Source organism: Salmo trutta, chromosome 20, assembly GCF_901001165.1.
Source record: "Salmo trutta chromosome 20, fSalTru1.1, whole genome shotgun sequence".
NCBI lineage: Eukaryota > Metazoa > Chordata > Actinopteri > Salmoniformes > Salmonidae > Salmo > Salmo trutta.
The window spans coordinates 35419368-35437731 of record NC_042976.1 but is presented as its reverse complement, the minus strand read 5'-3'; the positions used below and the strand labels follow the sequence as shown (position 1 = coordinate 35437731).

General features: G+C 44.9%; 1 protein-coding gene across 8 annotated transcripts in view; it reads left to right on the top strand.

Moving 5' to 3' along the window:
• Positions 1 to 18364, top strand: part of tns1b (tensin 1b) — a 302397-nt gene that overhangs the window by 208896 nt on the left and 75137 nt on the right. For 7 of the 8 annotated variants that reach the window (XM_029703058.1, XM_029703057.1, XM_029703059.1 and 4 more), the window contains 7 exons: positions 5925 to 5974; positions 11542 to 11713; positions 11870 to 12043; positions 13686 to 13750; positions 16853 to 16936; positions 17382 to 17494; positions 17602 to 17662. In XM_029703058.1, the coding sequence (XP_029558918.1) occupies positions 5925 to 5974; positions 11542 to 11713; positions 11870 to 12043; positions 13686 to 13750; positions 16853 to 16936; positions 17382 to 17494; positions 17602 to 17662 (719 nt within the window). Of the gene's footprint in view, positions 1 to 2677; positions 2994 to 5924; positions 5975 to 11541; positions 11714 to 11869; positions 12044 to 13685; positions 13751 to 16852; positions 16937 to 17381; positions 17495 to 17601; positions 17663 to 18364 lie in introns of those variants that run through there. The other variant, XM_029703061.1, reaches the window with a different exon arrangement.

Here is an 18364-nt window from a genome sequence, read left to right as displayed (position 1 = left end):
ACCCCCTGTATATAGCCTCGGTATTGTTATTTTATTGTGTTACTTAAAAAATAATAATAATACTTTAGTTTATTCAGTAAATATTTTCTTAGCTCTGTTTTCTTAAAACTGAATTGTTGGTTAAGGGCTTGTAATTAAGCATATCATGGTAAGTTCTACACCTGTTGTATTCGGCACATGTGACAAATAACATGTGATTTGATTTGATATAAGCCTACCGTAGCTCTGATTAGTTATGCCGCATCGGTCTGTGTAGAGTACGGGCTGAGTCGTGCGCAATAGAATCCTAGTCCGTTACTTTGTGCCTTCAACAAAATCTCTTGCATTGCTCATTTTGTTTCAGTATGTTGCATTGAAAGTGGCTAATATTGCATTGATTTGATCACAATTGCCACAGTAAATGGAAACACTGATAGTGTTAACTAACAGGGAAAACTGTAGAAAGTTGAATGACCCAAGCCAAGACGCAGCCCATATTTAAGGAGGAATATTAAGCACTATCCAGAGCCGTGTGTGCGTTTGTGTACGTGTGCGTGTGTGTGTGTGTTTGTGCGTGCCTGCAGACTTTTATGCTATTTATCTCAGCCAGGTCACCAGTGATACAAGTCAGTATTTGACATCCATCCATGTCTGAGGACATTGGGAGTTGACATGGAAACTGACCACTAGGGGCAACAGTGAGCGCTATTACCTTCGGATTTGCTACGAGGATTGTGGACAGGGATGGAAGATGGGTGTAAGCACCTGCCTCTGATTACCAAGGTTGCAAGTTTGAATCCAGTGATAAAAAGTTGTTTTGAGATTTTTGTTTTAAGCCTATCCCAAACCTTAAACCTTATCTTAAAAAATTCCCTTCGCAATTTGATGTTTGCAACAACTTCGAAATGTGACGGTTGAGAAACATGGATGAACGTATAATTTTGATGCGAGACTTTATCTTTGTTCCATTAGGAGTCTGCAGTCAGTTATACTCGGAAATGCTTAATGTACCATATGTACGTAAGCCATTATCTTGTGTGTGTACTTCTATGTGTGTACATACATACTGTACATTTCACAATTTCACAGGTAACAGAGTGAGTTTATCTTCTGTCTACAGTATTTCTCCCACTAATCAAACAAAGCGACACACACACATACGCACACACATACGCACACACAAACACAACACTACTGCAGAACTTCATGAATCTGACTCACACATTTACTATTACAACTTGGAATCCTATTTGGCCATAAATATGCATTTAGATTTTGCTAAAGCTCAGATGTAATCAGATAGCTATGATTCAATCATTGATGTTGGGGGCTTAAACCACTGGCATCCCGTGTTTAATTTAATGGCCTCACTGTGGGCCAAATCCCCCTGATCTACTGACTGATGCACATCCTGGGTTAGATCCCTCTGAAACAAATGGACTGTGAGGATCTGTCTGTCTGTCTGAGGAGGAGGGATGAGGAGAGATGAGGAGGCGGTCAACCTTTTGGCTCCATTTGTCTTTGTTTTGTGGACGAGTTTGGGGGAGTATGGCTGATGGGTGAGGTCGGAGGTTGTGTGTGGAGGGAAGGTTTGTGGGTATATGTGTTTATGTATCTGTGTGCGTGTGTGTGTGTGTGTGTGTGTGTGTGTGTGTGTGTGTGTGTGTGTGTGTGTGTGTGTGTGTGCGCACGTCTGCCGTATTGCTTATAGTACAATGTGCAGATTCATATTGAGTCTGACTTTTACAGCTGAGGGCATAATTGAAGTCTGTACAGATGAACAAGAAAGTGTCTGCCAAAGCCCAAAGCATCATGGGACGTGTACTGCAACACGTAGCTCCTAGGGCCGGTCATGGGCATTAGCTCTGTGGTTACACTGACGTCTTTCAGTCTCACTAGTGTTTCTGGGCCCCTCAGTCTCTCAGAGCTTATCATATGACTACATGTGCAATACCCACTTCTCTGTCCTAGTTTTGTTAGTCTTTTGTTGTTATGTTTAGTCATCTGTTTTTTTCCCCTCTTTACTTGGACTGGGACATAAGTTCAATGACTAGACAAATGCTGCTGAACAATAATTGAAGAACTCTAGTGAGGTATCACAGCATGGGAGATTAGGTCAAGATAGGGGTCATCTGTGATTTCCATGTCAAGCCAAAGGGTATTGCTGTTGTTTCTGACCTCGTTCAGTTGGGCCTGTGACAGTCTGGACTGTTTACCCTTAGTTTACCCTTATCAAGAACTATACGGATGTCCTGTCACACAAATAAGAGGACCCTCCATGACTTACACACACACACACACACACACACACACACACACACACACACACACACACACACCCGCGCACACACACAGCCAGGAAGGGGTTAAATAAGAGCAGGAAGTGAGTGGGGTTAATGAAGAGCAAGAAAAGAGTGGGGTTAATGAAGAGCAGGAAGAGAGTGGGTGAAGGCGGCATGTCAGCTGACAGGGGTCTAACCCTAGGGAGGGAATGAACATGGGGGCATAGTGTTACAAAATCACAGCATGGAAGAGAGGAGAGAGAGAGGAGGGGAGGAGAGGTAGAGACCAAGAGGGGGAAGATGAAGAGATACAGAGGGAGAGGGAAGGAGGGAAGAGTGGTTTGGAGAGGGAAAGGGGGGCAAAGATGTGTGTGTGTGAGAAAGGGAGGGAGAGGGAGAGAGGAGGGAAGGAGGGAAAGAGGGAGAAAACAAACCCAGAGAGAAAGAGAGCAAACACTCTGTGGAGTCTGGTGGAGGCTATAGGCATGTGGTGCCCCGTTGGAACCTCTTGACCAAAATAGCGGAAACCTTTTTTCTTCTTTATTCCTCCACTTGAAGAGAACGTTTTGTGGAGGAGGGTGGAACAGGAGAGCGAAAGAAGGACAGAGGAAGAGAAGGCGAGAGAGAGACTTTCACTCCTCTCCAGAGATGAACCGGGGAGGGTCCCTGCGAAGACGTCTGTCCTCCCTACGGGGGGCTTGGCGATGGAGCACAGGCTACCTGTTTAGGACGGTAGGAAAGAAGGAATGGAGGGAAGGGAAGGGAGGAGGGAGAGGGTTGGGGTACCTGTGAAGGGGGCGAGGTAGGCTACACGAATGACCTGTTCTCTTGTCTTGTGTCTCTTTTTTGTTTTTCGTCTGAGTTTTCCCGTCTTTCCTCCTGTTCTATTCATGCTCGGGTCGTTTGTTGTGGAACTTTTCTTTTTCTTTCCCTTTTCAGACCTACCAGCCCCCATCCTTTTCCTCTCTCCCCACCTCTTTCTCTCTGTTGGTTCATTTGTAAGGTCTGCTTGTAAAGCCAGGCTCCCAGATGGTTTTGATCAGGGTTCCATGGAGACCCCCCCTTGCTACCTCCCCAAACCCACCCTCCTCCTAGTTGTTGCTCAAGGGGTTATAGGTGTGTGTGTGTGGGGGGGGGGGGTGATTGAAGTATGATGAAGTGAACATTGTCTGGACATTTGATTTGGAGTTGGTTGTTGTTCTGTGATGAGGAAAGTTTGGAAATAGTTAGACTTTTATTTCACTTAGCCCCCCCCCCCCATACACACACACACTCATAAAACTGTACAGTCATTGTTTTTGACTAATTAGGAACCAATCACTTTCCCACAATTCAACGTCCCAGTCTTACAGTGTCTCTATTAGTTTTAAGTCATCAAGCTGTAGGCTAGACTGTTTGTTTTGGTCCGCCTTGTTGGTTACATCTGTCCTACCCAAGATAGTCCTTTCATTCTCTTTCTCTCTCTTTCATTTGTTTCTGTCCTCCTCTAGCGACTCTCTCTCTCCACTTGAATAGCCGTCCTGCGTTCCGACATACTGAAGCATTTAGCTTGAGAGAGAGAGAGACACAGATGTTGGGGCTACACTTTGTGTCGCTACAATCGGCCTAGCCACATGTGTACGCGGGGGACTTGTTAAAGAAAAGGGCCTTGGGAATAAGGGATAGAAGTTGTCAAAACAAATTGGCTCTGCAGGGTACTAATGAGAGAGAGAGGGTTGGAGAGAAAGAGAGTGAGAGAAGATGAGAAGAGTTCGAGGTAGAGAGAAAGAGAAAGAGAGATCTAAGATCTAGTGTGGTTAGCCAGACTAGGGCTGGGCAGTATACCGTATTTTATGATATACCGGTATTAATGCAGGGACCGGTTTAGGTTTTAACTTTATCTTCTATAAGGGTATTTGAGTGTTTGGTTTGTTAAATGTGATACGCCGTGTGTAACGTCCATTTTTATAGTTTACTTCGCTACTTGAGTCACCTCTCTCCACTCTCTCTCTCTCTCCATGGCGCTTTCCACACAGACCTAGCCACGCCCCCTGTCACTCAAGGAGTGCATTTGTTGTTCCTAGACCACAAGACTCTTGCGTTCAGTCTGCATGGTCAATGCAGCACATGCAACAATGTTGATGACATCAATGCTGTTTTCACTTTGCTTCTTAATATAAATCCACTAGCGTACTATAACGACACTATTAGTGTGTTTATTAAATCTGCACACAGCTAGTTTATCTTTTCTTAGCAAGTTGGGCCTGAATCTTGTGAGATGCTAATTGTTAGCACTAATGCTAGCTAGCTAGCTAATAAATGTACTGAGTAAGTGCAAACATATTTAGCTATACAGCCTGATAATACCAGTGATGGTGTGGACTTAAATCAGAATGTTGTTTGTATAACAGTATCTTCTAAATCAAAGAGGAATACGCAGAGCAAGAATATGTTAGCTACATGAAGTAGCTAAGAGAGAGAAAACATTCAATGTAGCCAAAGATTATAGGGTCCCCTAGGAAACACTTATCAACACTTTAGTTCCTACCCTGTCACAATAACTCCTCCCTGGCATTTTCATTCGTGGCCATGTCAAACAACACTGTATTCAAAGTGCCCACTATTATATTCTAACTATAGAAATAGAATAGTCATTCTTTTTCCATGATTCCAACAGTTCACCCAAATGTTTTGCTCTAAATCGCAAGTCAAATCGCAATTGCAATATTTGGTTAAAAATAAGTCCTAGAAATGATGAACATTATGATTTTCTGGGGGGGTTGAAGTTAAAACAATCAGAATGGAGAAATGGCCATTAAAATCACTTAGAGTATATGTGTTGCCACACTAGGGTCACAGACTATCATAAAGAAAATGTAGAACTTTTATTTTTCAAAAACATAAAATACTGTCAAATACAGTCATACCTTCCAATTTCTTTTTAAATACAGTGATATGATATTTTGGCCATATCGCCAAGCCCTCAGCCAGACTGAAGAAATGGATGATGATAGATAACATCAGGTCTTCACCTGAGCTCATGTGACCCTGCCTCCCCCTTCCCAAGAGGAGTGTATAAGTCTCTCTGATCTTTGACCTCTATGGGAGTGGATGGGAGGGCAGCCAAAGAAGTGCCGCTATAGTTATACCGGTAATGTGTATAGTACTGTAACTCTTAAATGGTCTGGGAAACTGGCCCAAAGAGAGTAAAAACAAAGACAGTAAAGAGTAAAAACAGGGACTACTCACTCTTCTCTTATAATGTGTGTTGGGAGGAATGAGAGTGTTTCGCATGATAATGATGATTCTTAGTCTATGACTGTTGTGCTCTTAGTTGTAGTATTCTTCATCTACTTACTATACATTGTTTGTGTGTATACCTCACTTTTATTGTATGTGTGTAAAAAACAATAATTTCAAATCCATTTCAGGAAATAACCATTTGTTGTAAATTATAATAACTGCCCATGGATCTGCCCCAAAACATGTGTTCACACACCAAAATAATGTGTGCGAAAGAAATGCTTTTGGTGATTTATGAGTTCAAGGTTATTTTGGGTGCTTGGTCTTTCTCGCTGTCAACCAGCTTAACTGTATGTTGGGTTTGACGTCTAACTCTTAAGTCTCCCAATTAAGAATTTTCGCTATAATGACTCATGGCTTCTATGTCTGCTTTTGTTTCAGGGTTCAACAAAGTCCACAAAGAGTATGGAGTCTCGACGCAGATCATCAAGGTAAGACCCTTTTATCACATGGTGTTCTGCAAGGTTCTTCTCTCTCTTCTCCTGTCCTCTCCTCTCCCTCCCTCCGAGCCAACTCCAACAAGGAAACCAAGTCCCCACACAGGGACTTCGAAACGTTTTAAATCCTGTCTTTCACCAATATGAAAAACCATGAAAAGGGGGATGCAATGAAAATATGAAAGTAGACTCACTCTTCAGGGATATTTCCGTGCAGTTCGTTTTACGGCTCACTCCTTCCTTCTCATTGAATCGCTCCCACGCGCAGTATAGATGTCGGATCTTCATTTGATCACTCTTTTGTTTTGGAGAATTTTCCTGATGAATGAGGAAATTCAAGAGAGCCTTGTGATTGGCTAAAAATGTACAGTTCTCTTTCTCTCCATTCGGGAGCATTCGAGTCATTGGGATCATGGCTCGCTATCTTAAAATAATGTTCTCTCTTGCTCGCAATAGGCCTAGGTCCTATTACTGCAACATTCAAATGAACAAAAATGTATCTGAAATTCAGCCATACACATCGACAACTGTCGTTTTATATAGCTTAACAACACAAGATAGTTATTGGTCTCCACTAGGCTACGACATACAAGTGTCTAGTGTATCCTAAGGTTACGAATGAAGTGTCAAAATTCAGTTCAATTGTGGCCTGGGGTGGTTTAGCAATTAGGCCACTGCCTTCATATATACTATAGGCCTAGCGTGTTTGTGTGTGTTCAATTCTGGCCCGAGTACTTCTGGCACAAATAATGCAGTCTCCAAATGGACTCGATGTAGTTAGACATTTTAAATATGGACAGGCAAGGGTAATTTCTTATTTTTTTTATAAGAAATTAGCAGACACTTTTAGATAACATAAATAGTAAACAAGTAAATAACAGTACGCCAATATTAGTTTCCATTCATACGGTGTCACAGTAGATTGCTGTGGTAAACAAGGAAAAACTTAATTGCTATTGTACAGAATGCATGTAAAATAGATAAATCGCCCTTAGTCTCTTCAAAAAGGACTACATTGTTCCATTGATAATACCAACAAGAGGACGAACGTATCTTGAAAGACTTTGGTTTCGAGCAGGACTAAGGCAGAGAGGAAGAGGCAAAGCGAGATGGGTCATTCTTGCCAAATAAGCCCAAACCGTTTCTATGGGCTTAATATGCAGACCTAAGCTTGTCGCCTGCCTTCCTGCCTTTGGGATGATTCATATTGTTAGGGCGGAGACATGAGCATCTCGTCATTGAATACTGATGTCTTACTAAGGTAACACTGACATCACCTTTTAGGGAGTGGTAGAGGTGACCAATAATGGTTGCAATTGAGATCAGCTGTGCGGGTGAATCCAGTGCGTATTGATGGTTTAACGAGACATCAGTTGGTGATAATCTAGTGCCATCAATGGTTGTAATTGGCCCATTATTAATTAATTATACTCCTATAGGCTACATTTTGTAGGCTACCCGTTAGCCTATCAATAGTCACATAATGAAAGGTGTGAAACCCAATAATCTACTGTTTGTGTTTCCTTGACTAAATTGATGAGCTGATTTGGGCCATCAGTTGATTGACAGATATATACCTACTGTAGAACGATATCATTTCAAGTACAGTGCATTCGTAAAGTATTCAGACCCCTTCCCTTTTTCCACATTTTTTTACGTTACAGCCTTATTCTAAAATGGATGAAATCTTTTTTTTCTTCATCAATCTACACACAATACCCCATAATGACAAAATGAAAACAGGTTTTTAGACATTTTTGCAAATGCATTAAAAATAAAACTTGATTGGAGTCCACCTGTGGTAAATTCAATTGATTGGACATGATTTGGAAAGGCACACACCTGTCTAAATAAGGTCCCACAGTTGACAGTGCATGTCAGAGCAAGAACCAAGTGATGAGGTTGAAGGAATTGTCCATAGAGCTCCGAGACAGGATTGTGTCGAGGCAAAGATCTTAAATGAAAGAAGTTTGGAACCACCAAGATTCTTCCTAGAGCTGGTCACCGGTCAATCAGGAGAGAAGGGCCTTGGTCAGGGAGGTGACCAAGAAACTGATGGTCACTCTGACAGCGCTCTAGAGTTCCTCTGTGGAGATGGGAGAACCTTCCAGAAGGACAACTATCTCTGCAGCACTCCACCAATCAGGCCTTTATAGTAGAGGGGCCAGACGGAAGCTACTCCTCAGTTAAAGGCACATGACAGCCCGCTTAGAGTTTGCCAAAAGGCACCTAAAGGACTCTCAGACCATGAGAAACAAGATTCTCTGGTCAGATGAAACCAAGATTGAACTCTTTAGCCTGAATGCCAAGCGTCACGTCTGGCGGAAGCCTGGCACCATCCCTACAGTGAAGCATGGTGGTGGCAGCATCATGCTGGGGGAGAGGTTTTTCAGCAGCAGGGACTGGGAGACTATTCGGGATTGAGGGAAAGATGAAGTTCCTTGATGAAGTACAGAGAGATCCTTGATGAAAACCTGCTCCAGAGCGCTCAGGACAAAGATCATTTGGGAAGCTAAAAACAGGAGATTTACCTTTTTCTGTCAGATTCTACCTAGCCATTTGATATTCACTTGTCCTCAAAACACAATTTCAACAGCAGACTGATATCTTAGAAATACTTATCTTACTCCAGAAATATATATTACAAAGGCAGAAGGTAGTTAAAGTGTCACTTACCTCTGATCGAGTCTGGCTAAGAACCCAAGAAAAAAAATCTGAGGACAAAAATGAAGACAAAAATATATGCCTCACTTCAAGAGCCATGGCGGAGATAAAACTGTGTTTGACGGACAACGTTGAGAGCCAATGGACTTAGAGATTTGATGACAAGATATTTTGAATACATTTCATTGGTCAAGGGGTTGTGAAAACGTTCATACAGTACAGACGTAAAGGGAAACCAATAATATCGATTCATGAAAAAAAAATATATCACAACATTTGGTTAGGACGATTTAATCTGACAGCAACAATATAATAATATAAATCTAAGTAACTAAAGTGACATATTTGGTAAATTGTAACGGAGTAAAAAGTAAGTTACTTCCATCAGAAATTACTTCAGTAAGAGTACAAATACAGTGCACAGAGAGTAACTCCAAAAGTACTACTTCCTCAAAAATGTTTAAGGGTATTAGTAGACTGAATTTGAACCCATGCCTACTCTGGCATATGTGCGCAGTTGTCAGCAGCTGTCAGCAGGGATAACCATGAATTTATTTAGCCTCTTGCTTGCCTTGAACATATAATAAAACAATTGATGTAAAAAAATAAGAAGATTTTCCCTAATGAAAAATACATCTACCCCCTGCAAATATTGTCAATTTATTATAATCCACCTAAGAATTCACATGAGACACGCTGAAGCCTGCACGTAGCCTACATAGGCTACTTGAACTGACGCCCAGTGGATCTGCAGTCTAAATTATTGTATAGCCTACAAACACCGCTTCTAGCTGCCCCCTGGTGTCGATTCTAAATATTAAATAAACATTCAAATCCTCCTGCTGCAGGACTTTTTTCCTCCTGCGACGAAATGGGACATATTAAGATCCGACATCTGTAGGATAGCAGGCCTTGTCCCATGTTTTACTGACAGGGCCTAAACGTTTTTCACATTAACCCCACCAAGGATGTCGACCAAGGCTTGCGTCCATTTTATTAGACCCTATTGGTCTGTCTCTGTAGCAGCTATCAATGTGCAGAGCTTATTTTGGATACAGGACTCTTTTGTTTCCTTGCCAAAAAAAGCATTAACATCATAGGGTGAAGCAGTAATGTAATATAGCACTGCTGTGTACTTTTTTGAGATTTCCGAGACCATTTGTTAGACATTTTTACAGAGCTCCAAATATGAGGCAATGCATTGTGAGAGAGGCATGCTGCAAACAGAAGTTGGTATTATCCATTTGTGTCAAGGGAACAACCCCTAGCTAACCAGCAAGCCCTGGAAATAACCTAGCAATGCTATTGTGCAGATATATAGCTAGCTTACTCTTTTATGTGTAAGATTCTTCCTGGCATAACATATGTTGTCAGTTTGTGCTTTACTAGCATATACTACAAGACAAAGATACAACAGAAGTGACGTTTTTAATAATGATGCAGCTGTATAAAACATTGAGAAACAAAATCAACCAATCATGTGCTCCCTCTGGCTCTCCACATTACCGTCAAAGCAACATACACACACAATTATTATCACACATATTCACTCACATTCTCCTCATCACACGCTATATAGGACGTCTATCATGAACGTGTTATCTGCAGTGGCAATAGCAGAGCTATTTTTCACCGGCTATGTTTGTTCAAATGTGTAAATGCGATCAGTGCAGCTGCGTAATTGAGCGCAGCGAGATATGCGCTGGGCAGATAAAGTGAAAGAAGGCTGTCGGTCTGGTCTGTAGCTAAGGCAGCGCTGATGAGAAGCAGATTGGAGCCCAGTGCATGCTGGTGTACCTGGAGGAGACCCAAACCGCAACTCTATAAGCTGTATACCCTCAAGGAGTAGGAGAGAGAGAGTGAGAGACTATGGGGGGGTGGACTGAAAGATAGTAAGATAAGAGAGTGTATGAAGCACATAATAAGAGTAGGGAGAGTGAGAAAGGACAAATCATACAGTATATTTGTTTAGTAGAGAACCTTTTGGATATATTGCTTTGTCTATTATTTCTTTTGACTACTAAGGTTGTTTCTCATAGTGCCAGATGTACAACATGTTTGCACTGTTAAACCAGTCTATTTCCTGGTAGCAGACACATGAGCAATATCCTCCAACTCGACATTCCAGAGTTGAGACGTGGGAAATATTTCTAGTAGACGCTCAATCGCTCTCTCTGAGCCATATGCTCTCCCAGTCAGTTTCAGGCTTGCTCCTGATTGCAGTCCGGACACATCAGATTGGGAAAAAGGCATGTGGTCGCTCTGCCCCAACTCGTTCTTCACGAGTGACCAAAATGTTTTGTTTGGTCTGCTGAGGCGCACACTCGCGGAATGCGGAATAGCTTCATATCAGGCTTTGTTTATCCCTCGAATCAATCTCTTTCCACTCTGTTTTCGTCCGAGTGGTTCCCAAGCGAAACATACATGTTTAATGTACTGCATTTTGTGCATGTGTGTGTTTAATGTACTGGACAGCTGTTGGAGTTTGGAGGCTACCATGACCCCACAGTGATTTAGTGAAATGGGATTTAACAAAGACTCTGGCCGGTATTCAGTCAGTTGCAGATAGTGGGTTATAGTGGGTTTTACGGATAGCCCTTTGCATAGTAGACAGTCTCTTTCTCTCTGTCTTTATCTTGATCTTCTCTGTTCTCTCTCTCTCTCTGTATTACATTCTAAATATACTTTATTGGCATGGAAGGAACAATCCAATTTTGCCAAACCAATGCAATACACACAGAAAAGTAGCTCTAAGTCAACTATTTTGTCATTGAAATTGACTTGACATTGACGTTACCCTGCCTCCCTTACTGTAATTTAATTTGCAAAGCTTTATTGCCATGGAAAGTGTAAAAAATACAGTTTTATCTCTCTCCCCTCCCCTCTCCCTACCCCAGGAGTGTGAGTCTGCTGCAGGCCCTGGAGGAGAGCTATGAGGTGGACCTGGTCTACATCACCGAGCGGATCATCTCCGTCTCCTTCCCCAGCTGCGTGGAGGAGACCAGCTACGCCTCAAACCTCCGCGAGGTGGCCTCCATGTTGCGCTCCAAACACCAAGACAACTACCTAGTAAGGGCCGCCCCACTGATCAAGGATCAGCTCGCCCTACCAATACATAGGCTGAAAGGGGATCAGTCCCCTCTGGCAAAGTGTTTGTTTCGCAGTAGAGTAAAAAGAAAAGAAAGAAATGGAAAAGAAAAGATTTAAACATTTAAACTTTTTCAGCTCTTCAACCTCAGCGAGAAACGGTATGACATCAACCAGCTCAACCCAAAGGTGTTGGACTTTGGCTGGCCAGACCACCACGCTCCTGCCCTGGATAAGATTTGCAGTATCTGTAAGGCCATGGACACCTGGCTGAGCGCAGACAGTCACAATGTGGTGGTGATACACAACAAGGTGAGATAGTGATACTATACTCTAACTAAAGCCCTCACAAGCATATTGAGAAACATTGCAGCTATCATATCAGGGCTTTGTACTGTTTATGCTGCTCTGAGACAGTAGATGGCGTTCTCAGGCCATTGTCTCCTTTCCAATATATACGGAAGTTTACATACACTTAGTCATTAAAACTAGTTTTTCAACCATTCCACAATTTTCTTGTAAACAAACTATAGTTTTGACAAGTCGGTTAGGACATCTACTTTGTGCATGACACAGTAATTTTTTCATCAATTGTTTACAGACAGATTATTTCACTTATTATTCACTGTATCACAATTCCAATGGTTCAGAAGTGTACATACATTAAATTGACTGTGCTTTTAAACAGCTTGGAAAATTCCAGAAAATTAAGTCATGGTTTTAGAAGCTTCTGATAGGCTAATTGACATCATTTGAGTCAGTTGGAGGTGTACCTGTGGATGTATTTCAAGACCTACCTCCAAACTCAGTGCCTCTTTGCTTGACATCATGGGAAAATCAAAAGAAATCAGCCAAGACGACAGAAAAACATTGTAGACCTCCACAAGTCTGGTCCATCCTTGGGAGCAATTTCCAAATGCCTGAAGGTACCACGTTCATCTGTACAAACAATAGTACGCAAGTATAACCACCATGGGACCACACAGCCATCATACCGCTCAGGATGGAGACGTGTTCAGTGTCCTAGAGATGAACGTACTTTGGTGCGAAAAGTGCAAATCACTCCCAGAACAACAGCAAAAAAAAAGAAAAAAGCAAAGGACCTTGTGAAGATGCTGGAGGAAACAGGTACAAAAGTATCTATATCCACAGTAAAACGAGTCCTATATCGACATAACCTGAAAGGCCGCTCAGCAAGGAAGAAGCCACTGCTCCAAAACCGCCATAGAAAAGACAGACTACGGTTTGCAACTGCACATGGGGACAAAGATCATACTTTTTGGAGAAATGTCCTCTAGTCTGATGAAACAAAAATAGAACTGTTTGGCCACAATGACCATCGTTATGTTTGGAGGGAAAAGGGGGAGGCTTGCAAGCCGAAGAACCCCATCCCATCCGTGAAGCACGGGGTGGCAGCGTCATTTTGTGGGGGCGCTTTGCTGCAGGAGGGACTGGTGCACTTCACAAAATAGATGGCATCATGAGGAAGGGAAATGATGTGGCTATATTGAAGCAATATCTCAAGACATCAGTCAGGAAGTTAAATAAAGCTTGGTAGCAAATGGGTCTTCCAAGTGGACAATGACTGCAAGCATACATAAAGTCAAGGTATTGGAGTGGCCATCACAAAGCCCTGACCTCATTCCTATTGAAAATTTGTGGGCTGAACTGAAAAAGTGTGTGCAAACAAAGAGGCCTACAAACCTGACTCAGTTACACCAGCTCTGTCAGGAGGAATGGGCCAAAATTCCCCCAACTTATTGTGGGAAACTACCCGAAACGTTTGACCCAAGTTAAACAATTTAAAGGCAATTGAGTATATGTAAACTTCTGTCCCACTGGGAATGTGATGAAAGAAATAACTTACTTCAAGTTCAACTGTATCTTCTGAATGACCAATATATCAAAGGAATACTTCCTGATTGCTAATCCTTATTTGATGTTCTTTCTGCAGGGGAACCGAGGGCGAACAGGAGTGGTGGTGGCAGCATACATGCATTACAGCAACATATCAGCCAGGTGAACACATAGCCCATGAGACTTAATGGCACAATCCACAAGAGAGATGGGGGGAGTAAAGAGAGAGAGGGTGTGAGAGAGAGAGAGGGTGCGAGAGAGAGAGGGTACGAGAGAGAGAGAGGATGCGGGAGAAGTTGCGAGAGAGAGAGAGAGAGGGGGCGAGAAATATATAGAGGGATATATAGAGGGTGCGAGAGTATAGAGAGAGAGGGTGCGAGAGAGAGAGAGGGTTCGAGAGCGAGAGAGGGTGCAAGAGAGAGAGGGTGCGGGAGAGGGTGCGAGAGGATGCGAGAGAGAGAGAGAGGGTGCAAGAGAGAGAGGGTGCGAGAGAGGTTGCGAGAGATGAGAGAGAGAGAGGTTGCGAGAGATATAGAGGGTGCCAGAGGTATAGAGGGTGCGAGAGATATAGAGGGTGCGAGAGAGAGAGGGTGCGAGAGCGGGTGCGAGAGCGTGCGCGAGAGCGGGTGTGAGAGCGGATGCGAGAGAGAGTGCCAGAGAGAGAGTGCGAGAGAGAGAGAGAGAGAGAGAGAGAGAGGGTGAGAGAGAGGGTGCGAGAGAGAGAGAAGGTGCGAAAAAGAGAGAGGGTGCGAGAGAAAGAGAGGTTGCGAGAGATATAGTGGGTGCGAGAGATATAGAGGGTGCGAGAGAGAGGATACGAGAGAGAGGTCACTAGAGAGAGCTTACGAGAGAGAGGGTGCGAGAGAGAGAGGATGCGAGAGAGGGTGTGAGAGAGAGAGAGTGCAAGAGAAGGGAGAGGGTGCAAGAGAGCGAGAGAGCGAGAGGGTGTGAGAGAGAGAGGGTGTGAGAGAGAGAGGGTGCGAGCGAGAGAGAGTGCGAGAGAGAGAGAGAGAGAGAGAGAGAGGGTGCGAGAGAGAGAGAAGGTGCGAAAAAGAGAGAGGGTGTGAGAGAGGGTGCGAGAGAAAGAGAGGTTGCGAGAGATATAGAGGTTGCGAGAGAGAGGATACGAGAGAGAGGTCACTAGAGAGAGCTTACGAGAGAGAGGGTGCGAGAGAGAGAGGATGCGAGAGAGGGTGTGAGAGAGAGAGAGTGCAAGAGAAGGGAGAGGGTGCAAGAGAGCGAGAGAGCGAGAGGGTGTGAGAGAGAGAGGGTGCGAGCGAGAGGGTGCGAGAGAGAGAGAAGTTTTGAGAGAGAGGGTGCAAGAGACAGAGGGTGCGGGAGAGAGAGAGGGTGCGAGAGAGTGAGCGAGAGGGTTCGAGAGATAGAGAGAGAGAGGGTGCGAGAGAGAGGATGCAGGAGAGGGTGCGAGAGAGAGAGGGTGGGAGAGAGAGAGAGAGGGTGTGTGAGAGAGAGAGAGAGGGTGCGAGAGAGAGGATGCAGGAGAGGGTGCGAGAGAGAGAGGGTGGGAGAGAGAGAGAGAGAAGGTGTGTGAGAGAGAGAGGGTGCGACAGAGAGGGAGGGTGCGAGAGAGAGAGGGTGCGAGAGAAGGTACGAGAGAGAGTGGGTGCGGGAGAGAGAGAGGGTGCGAGAGAGAGAGAGAGGTGGCGAGAGAGAGGGAGGGTGCAAGAAAGAGGGAGAGTGAGAGAGTTTGAGAAAGAGAAAGGGTGCAAGAGAGACAGAGAGGGTGCGAGAGAGAGAGGGTGCGAGAGAGAAAGGGTGCGAGAGAGAGAGAGAGAGAGAAGGTGCGAGAGAGATTATATAGAGAGAGAGAGATAGCGTGCGAGAGGGGGAAGGTGCGAGAGAGAGAAGGTGCGAGAGAGAGAGGGTGCGAGAGAGAGGGTGCGAGAGAGAGAGAGAGGGTGCGAGAGAGAGAGAGGGCGCTAGAGAGAGAGAGGGCGCGAGAGAGAGAGAGGGCGCAAGAGAGAGAGAGGGTGCGAGAGAGAGAGGGTGTGGGAGAGGGTGAGGGTGCGAGAGAGAGAGGGTGAGAGAGGGTGTGAGAGAGGGTGCGAGAGAGGGAGAGAGTGCGAGAGAGGATGCGAGCGAGAGAGAGGTTGCAAGAGATATAGTGGGTGCGAGAGATAATATAGAGGGTGCGAGAGAGAGGTTACGAGAGAGAGAGGTTACTAGAGAGAGGTTACGAGAGAGAGAGGGTGAGAGAGAGAGAGAGAGAGAGGGTGCGAGAGAGAGAGGGTGCGAGAGAGAGAGGGTGCGAGAGATGGAGAGGTTGCGAGAGAGGGAGAGGGTGCGAGAGAAAGAGAGGAAGTGAGAGAGAGGGAGAGAGGGTGCGGGAGAGGGTGCGAGAGTGAGAGAGGGTGCGAGAGAGAGAGGGTTCAAGAGAGAGAGAATGTGTGAGAGAGAGAGAGAGGGTGTGAGAGGGTGCGAGAAAGAGAGAGAGAGGGTGCAAGAAAGAGAGAGAGAGGGTGTGAGAGAGGGTGCGAGAAAGAGAGGGTGCAAGAAAGAGAGGGTGCGAGAAAGAGAGAGGGAGAGAGAAAGGGTGCAAGAGAGAGTGCAAGAGAGAGTGCGAGAGAGAGGGTGCGAGAGAGAGGGTGTGAGAGGGTTAGAGAAAGAGAGAGAGAGGGTGTGAGAGAGAGAGGGTGCGAGAGAGAGAAGGTGCGAGAGAGAGAGAGAGAGGGTGCCGCGAAAGAGAGAGAGAGAGGGTGCCGAGAAAGAGAGGGTGAGAGAGTGAAGGGTGAGAGAAAGAGGGGAAAGAGATAGTGCGAGAGAGAAGGGTGAGAGAAAGAGGTGAGAGAGAAAGAGGCGAGAGAGAAGGGTGAGAGAGGGTACTGAGAGAGAGAGAGGGGAGAGTGAGAGAGAGAAAGAGTCAAGTAGAGCAGAGTAGGGCAGTCAACAAATCAACAGATGATGAAAAGTCACAAGATTCATGTTATCCGCTGATCATCACATTCCCCCTCCCTACCCAACATGTGCCAACTGTGCACCAGTGTTCAGGACTTCTTCCACAAAGCAGGCCCTAATTCAATCAATGGCATACAGTACAAATAAACACAACACTGTGAGCTCACTTAAAGGTCCAATGTTCTCAGAGTACCAGCTTTTTTCCCTCAATCTGCTCTTGGTTGTATTTGGGTCACATTCTCTTTTTTTAACATGATCAAAATAGAGTCCTTTGAAGAGGTGTGAAGATATGACTGAGCGGTAGGCAGGGTACGGGTGCTGACCAGATGTTTGTCTCTGTTTGCTTAGTGCTGATCAGGCCCTGGACAGGTTTGCCATGAAGAGGTTCTATGAAGACAAAGTACTTCCTGTGGGTCAGCCATCTCAGAGGAGGTCAGTTTCCCTCCACTTCCTGTCTGACCCCTCTACTACCTCTTTGACCCAACTACCATTTCCTGTTTAATTTTCTCTTTATGAGTTTCGCCCCAATCTTAGTGGGTTTAAGTTCAGCTTGTTGTCTCAACCACTCTCCTACTCTTTCTTTCAATTTGTTGTCTTTTTTAGAGGGGCAACGGAGGCCTCCTCCTTTTTGCATCCTAATTTGTCGAGATTCGTCTGTAGACTGAAAGTCATAAGTGAATGAGTATGATGTAAGCGTCTGCTGTTTTCTTTGAAAAGGTCATACCTAGAGATAGAATCTCCATTTATCTACTTGACATGTTTCCATGCACACACTGTCCAGTGTACACCAATGGCATGCTGATTCCTCTGTTAACAAAACATTGAAATCCTGAATTCTCTCTCTCTTGCTCTCTGTCTCTCTCTCTTTCTCTCTCAGGTATGTACAGTACTTCAGTGGTCTTCTTTCAGGACATATCAAGATCAACAACAAACCCCTGTTCCTTCACCACGTCATCATGCATGGCATCCCCAACTTTGAGTCCAAAGGAGGTGAAAGTTGACACACACACACACACACACACACACACACACACACACACACACACACACACACACACCTGCTTGTTTTTACTCAATGTTCTGTGATGGATTTTCAGGATGCCGCCCTTTCCTCAAGATCTACCAAGCCATGCAGCCAGTCTACACATCTGGGATCTAGTAAGTACACAGACACACACACACACACACACACACACCACACACACACACACACACACACACACACACACACACACCTTCAGTCTCCGTTTTCTCACTCACACAGCGCTGGGCAGATGCCTGGGTCTGCAGGCTTACACTGGCTCAATGATAATAATATCACACACACACACACACACACACACACACACACACACACACACACACACACACACACACACACACACACACACACACACACACACACACACACACACACACACACACACACACACACACACACATACAATCAACCCCCCACAAGTAAATCCATTGTAAGCTTGCCACACGTTATTATGTTTAGCTAGCCTCTCTAGTTCCCCAGCCCCAGTCTCTTGTGCCCCAGTCACTACTTCCCTAGCCCCAGTCTCTAGTTCCCCAGCCCCAGCCTCTAGTTCCCCAGCCCCAGTCTCTAGTTCCCCAACCCCAGTCTCTAGTGCCCCAGTCTCTAGTTCCCCAGCCCCAGCCTCTAGTTCCCCAGTCTCTAGTTCCCCAGCCCCAGTCTCTAGTTCCCCAGCCCCAGCCTCTAGTTCCCCAGCCCTAGTCTCTACTTCCCCAGCCCCAGGCTCTAGTGCCCCAGCCTCTAGTTCCCCAGCCCTAGTCTCTACTTCCCCAGCCCCAGTCTCTTGTGCCCCAGTCTCTACTTCCCCAGCCCCAGTCTCT